The 6000-nt window shown below is 45.5% G+C and overlaps 1 protein-coding gene across 1 annotated transcript in view; it reads left to right on the top strand.

The window, feature by feature from the left end:
- LOC109907362 (thrombospondin type-1 domain-containing protein 7A) overlaps positions 1 to 6000 on the top strand; it is a 173478-nt gene that overhangs the window by 158645 nt on the left and 8833 nt on the right. The window contains exons 23-24 of the mRNA XM_020505287.2: positions 1979 to 2152; positions 2311 to 2406. Coding sequence (XP_020360876.1) covers positions 1979 to 2152; positions 2311 to 2406 — 270 coding nt within the window. The remainder of the gene's footprint in view (positions 1 to 1978; positions 2153 to 2310; positions 2407 to 6000) is intronic.

A 6000-nucleotide genomic window follows, 5' to 3' on the forward strand; every position in this document is an offset into this window, starting at 1 on the left:
GCCTGCAATGACTGATGAAACAGAGTCCTTGACAGTGGACCCCATCCCTAGATAAGAGGCAGCCAAGATCTAACCTGGAAAAACACCTGACCCTATGGTCAGTAAAGATTGACCTTTGAGCATCCTTCTAATCTACGATGTAGATAGTTCAATGTGTAACATTAATGGTGTTCCGTAGATTTTTCTAGCTTTATCTGGTCGAGAAAGCCCCTTGTCCTTCAACGTTATTTACTAACTATGCAGAAACATTTTGCTGTTCCTTTTAGGCTGACCTGAGTTCACTACTGCCATTAAGTCACATTTATCAGCAGACATGCTAAGATACATGTATATGGTCCTAGCTGTGAAATATTCTAGCCCAGCTCTCTCATAGCATTAATCTGTTAGGAGCAGTGTCCGTTGTCACTGACTGTAGGCAATGAGGATTGGATGTTCAGATGCTCAGAGGCTGGTACTAGTGAGCCCACCAACACCTGAATCCAACAAGCTAGTAAAGTGAGTATTCTCAAGTCTGATTTTATGATTACATGATTTCTTCATCTCCAATGACATGAAAGTGGAGATTTTCTCTGAATATAAACCTTTCGACGTCATACATTTCAGAGGGAAAGGGGGAAAAAGGGATCTGAAAGCGACTAGTGTAGAATTTTTACAGTTCCATATTTCCTTTTTTGCCAAAAGCCTATCAATGACATGTCCAATGTGTGTGTGTGTGTGTGTGTCTGTGTGTCTGTGTGTGTGTGTGTCCAGAGTGATGCTTTTGGTAGTTGTGGACATGTGTAGTCAAAGTCATCTTTGTAGCCTACTTCCCTACTATTCTACCATTCATTGCCCTCATTCACATCACACAAACCCTATGCCTGTAGCCTACTAAATTACATATCTACATAGCCAGCCCTAACCTCCAGTGGTTTAGCTCAGGCAGATATCAGACAGGTACTTCATCCAGGTGTCCCCTCCCTCTTCACATGAAACCCCACCAGAAATCACCTCTCTCCCCCTCCTCTGCCTCATCACACCCAAGCCTCCCCCTGCCTGATTGTATCTCAGTCCATGGCCCCACCATGCCTGACACCTGACACAGACAGCAGACAGGTGAGCATCGTAAGGAGGATTAGGCCTCCTTGGACCTGACGGCTTTATGACTAATTAGTATTTAGACGTGTGCTCACTTCCTCTCTGTCACTACAACAGGATGAATGAATTGCTCTGACCTATTCTTAATGGGAAACGGGCTGTTTTCTGAGAACACCCTGATTCAAGGTAGAATAAGGGATGATGAAAAATGTGATCTGGCTCTGTTGGGGAAGTATTTGACAACGTTGATCTTCTAAACTTTATCAGGGGTAGGGTTTATTAAACCTCTTTAACAAAAAGAGAATTCTCTGAGGAAATCTGAAACGTCTGCCTGGTGACAATCAGTGTGGAAAAAGGATGACATCCAAACCTGTAACGGCTCCACTCGGAAGGAGTGGACCAAAGCGCAGCGTGAAAATTATTCATGATTTTTTTTATCATCAAAAAACACAAAGTAACAAAACAAAAGCGAACAGTTCTGTCAGGTAACAGAGACTAAACAGAAAACAACTACCCACAAACACAGGTGGGAAAAAGGCTACCTAAGTATGATTCCCAATCAGAGACAACGACAGACAGCTGCCTCTGATTGGGAACCATACTCGGCCAAAACAAAGAAATAGACAACATAGAATACCCACCCCAAATCACACCTGACCTAACCAAATAGAGAAATAAAACATCTCTCGAAGGTCAGGGCGTGACAAAACCAAATTCAAGTTTCCCATTAGAATTGTATATTGCCAGGGCCAGGAATTTTGTGATATGACCAGGATAGACTCTGAAGCCATATTTTTGGTTAGGTTACATGCTTAACAGTAACGTCTCATATAGTACTGTAAGTTTTCAACTGTGTACAGCTAAATGTGTTGTAAGTTATGTACTGTGTGTTTATGTACAGGTGACTGCTACCTGACTGACTGGACAGTGTGGAGCCCGTGTCAGCTGAGCTGTGTCAGTGGAGATGACCTGGGTTTCGGCTCAGTGCAGGTCAGATCCAGAGCCGTGCTGGCCCAGGAGCCAGAGAACCTACTGCAGTGTCCAGAACAGGAGTGGGAAGCCCGGCCCTGCACTGGTCAGTCTATATACACACACACACACACACACACACACACACACACACACGCACACGCACACGCACACACACACGCATGCACAAATGTGCATTTGTCCCTTCATGCTATGTAATACGAAGTATGTCTGTACTGACCCATATCTCTCCTCCCACTACAGAGGGCCAGTGTTATGAGTACAAGTGGATGACAGGAGCGTGGAGAAGCTCCTCTCGACTGGTCTGGTGTCAGAGATCTGATGGATTAAATGTCACAGGTACAGTATGCGTGTGCGTGTGTTTGGTTTTACTATCCTTGTGGGGACCAGAAATGTCCTCACACAGATAGTAAAACAAGGAAAATTCTGACAAGTGGGAACATTTAGCCAGCCCCCGCAAGGAAAAAAGTATATTTTAGGCTTAGGGGTTAGGTTTAGGGTTGGGGTTAGAGTTAGAATTAGGGTTAGGGAGGGCCTCCCGAGAGGCGCAGAGGTCTGAGGCACTGCATCGCGGTGTTTGAGGGGTCACTATAGATCCGGGTTCGATTCCGTGTGCTGCAGCCAGCTGCGACCCGGAGGCCAATAAGGCAGAGCACATATTGACCAAGCGTCATCCGGGTTAAGGGAGGGCTTGGCCGGCTGGGATGTCCTTGTCCCATTGCGCTAGCAACTCCTGTGGTGGGCCGGGCGCATGTACGCTGACACGGTCGCCAGTTGGGGTTAGTATTTAAGGGTTCGCGTTAGGGGTTTGGAGTTAAGGAAAACAGGACTTTGAATCAATCGATTGTTTGGAACCCACAAGGATAGTAAAACAAACGTGTGAGTGTGTGTGCTGCTCACATCCCATCCCCTGTCAGAATGCATCCACCAACACCTCTTTCTTTTAAACATGTCTCTTTAGACATGTGCCTACTGCATATGCTGCTGAATAGAAGTCCCTAAAACCTTCTAGAATAAGGATGCGTATTGAGTGGTAGCCTACTGTAGAAGAAGATTTCAGTCACTGCCTCTCCATTGAGTGGCTACATAATCACAACTGTAACTCTATGTATGTGTGGGATGTAGATGATGAGATCCAATGAGTAGTACAAGGCAGTTCTGCTGCCGTCGGCCACCCAGCACAGCTCTCTCCAGGTGCCTCAGTGGATGATGATAATGAGGTGAATAGGGATGTTTAAAACCCTGTCTCTGCCTGTCGGAGCGAGTGGCGTTTGTTCATTCGAGGAAGAGAGAGGTTGCTTTCCAAGCACTTCCTGACTGCCTGTCACTGTGGAGCCTAGGCCGCTTGTGTGTGTGCATGTGCTCCTGTGTGTGTGCGCGCTTGCCTTTGAGCGCGTGTGTGATTGTGTGTGCAGGAGGATTTAATCCTTGACGATGACACGTTTTAGTCCTGCTGGCCGTCACACGTCAGCTTTAGGTCTGGGACTGCTGCCTCTGCCTCGGTGGTGCTCAGAGCTCGGAGGTTCGAGGTGAAGAGTTACAGTGGAGATGTCACTTATCATAAAGGATGTGTGTCTTATTCAGCAGTGAATCACCTCAGGAATGAATAACCACTGACTAGCAACACTGACTTTGCCTGTTAACTTATTATCTTGTGGTAAAAATGTACTTACTACGACTGTGATATGTGATTTTCTCACCTAGCTATCTTAAGATGAATGCACAAGTGTAAGTCACTCTGGTTAAGAGTGTCTGCTAAATGGCTAAAATGGGAATAAGTGCATGAAACATGTCTGTACACTATACATATGATGTTAGGTGTGTAGGCATAGAGTATTACATATCAAATCCAACTTTATTGAACATGCATTTATCTACACATCTCAATACACTACATTTGTTAGGTAGGTGAGCATGAATCATGATATAGCCTGAATTCCCACTCACCGTGTATTAATGATGCTATAGATCCTATGCCAAGACATTCCACAGACATACGCTCCAGATGGTTTGCATATTTTACGCATATTATATCAGACTGGTTGATTGGCATGTACCCTGTATTTCCTTGATATAAACGCGTCCTTTCACACCTTGTGGTTTCCGCTTATGATTTGCATACGCTGTGTGTGTGTGTGTGTGTGTGTGTGTGTGTGTGTGTGTGTGTGTGTGTGTGTGTGTGTGTGTGTGTGTGTGTGTGTGTGTGTGTGTGTGTGTGTGTGCGTGTCCATGTGCATCACCATCATTAATATTCAAGACGTCTTCTGGTAGATTAGCAGTTTTCTGCCGGCAGTATGGTTTTTATGAATAACTTGAGGCATCCCGTCCAGGATTACTCTCTGAGTGTCGCTAAACGTATATCTGGTGTGAAGTAGGTGATGTTGAAGTGAAGGAATTTAGCTAAGTGGTTGAAGTGTGCCGATGCTGACTGGTGCAGAGTACTGGGCCTTGCACCTCTCATTCTCTAAAACGTGGGTACATATTGTAGACTGCCTGGTTAGAAGTACTGTCAAATTTAAGGGAGCAGTGGAACCTTTTTCATTCTTTCAAGCACTGATGCACTGTGTAAGTCACTTTGGATGAAAGTGTCTGCTTAGTTGCAGATATTATATTACGTTATATATATAATGATTAAGCTCCATACTTTACCCCTCCCCCTGGCTGCTGTGGTAACCTCTGTTTCTTTCAGCCTGGTTACCGTGGTGCTGTTTAACTCCTAATGACAAACCTAGTCCTTACTGCCACCTACAACGTTGTCATAGAAACCACACTTATCAGAGGACGGGCTGCAGTACTGACTTAGCTGTGAGTCGGTTCTAGTTTCCTCACCACCACTACCGTATTCCTACTCTGTATACCATTGGTCTAGTTGGTCTAGTCCCCCCCCCCCCCCCACTACCACTACGGTATCCCTCCTCTTGTCTCCGATACCCTTGTCTGGTGTATATTGATTTACCCCAGTATAGTTGAAATAAAAGCCTAGTGAGAAAACAGCAAGCCCCTTTCTTTTTGCCTCGAGGCAGTCCACTGCATTGATGAGGCGATGGGAGGGAATCTCCCTGAGGCAATCACTTAAAGAGATAGGGAGGGGCCAGGCTGGCCTACCTTCCCTTCCCAGGCATGGCTACATCCCAAATGGCCCCCTATTTCCTAAATAGTGCACTACTTTTGACCAGAGACCATAGGGCTCTCGTCAAAAGTAGTGCACTATGTAGGAAATAGGGTGTCATTTGGGACACAAGAATGCTGTCCTTGATATCTGAAGGTGTATCCGTTGTACATGTTGCAGTGAGTGCATCATCTCACCACAGTACACACAAATCATCTGAGACCCAGAGAGCTCGGTCTGCTTTCCTGTTTATCTAAGTGTGTCTGTACGCTTGCTCTCTGGTATGGTGCATACTGCGTGGTGTATGTCTGCTAAACCATGAATTCATGGGACTGTGTGTTTTTGTCTCGGTGTTTGAGGAGACATCTTGAGCAGCTAGCTATCTGTGAGGGGAAATTAATTGGAAAGCATTGGAGGACCCATTGTTGTTGCTTGCTTCCTGCTGTGGAATGAGACAGAGGGAGAGAGAGAGAGAGAGAGAGAGACAGAGAGAGAAAGAGAGAGAGAGAAAGAGAGAGAGAGAGAGAGAGACAGAGAGAGAGAGAAAGAGAGAGAGAGAAAGAGAGAGAGAGTAAGAGAGAGAGAGAGAAAGATCCATGTTGCCTGCAGCACAACAGACTGACAGAAGTGGAGTAACAAAGACAGAGGTGAAAGCTGCCCAACATGGACCGCTCGTCCGCTGCCCTGCTGTGTGTGTGTATGGATGTGTTTAACTATAAGTCCCCACAAGAATAGTAAACAAACATTTGACCAACTGGGGACAGTTAGTCTCCACAATGTCAAATGCTATTTCTAGGGGGTTTAGAATTAGTGTTAGGGTTAGA

Source organism: Oncorhynchus kisutch, linkage group LG17 (assembly GCF_002021735.2).
Source record: "Oncorhynchus kisutch isolate 150728-3 linkage group LG17, Okis_V2, whole genome shotgun sequence".
NCBI lineage: Eukaryota > Metazoa > Chordata > Actinopteri > Salmoniformes > Salmonidae > Oncorhynchus > Oncorhynchus kisutch.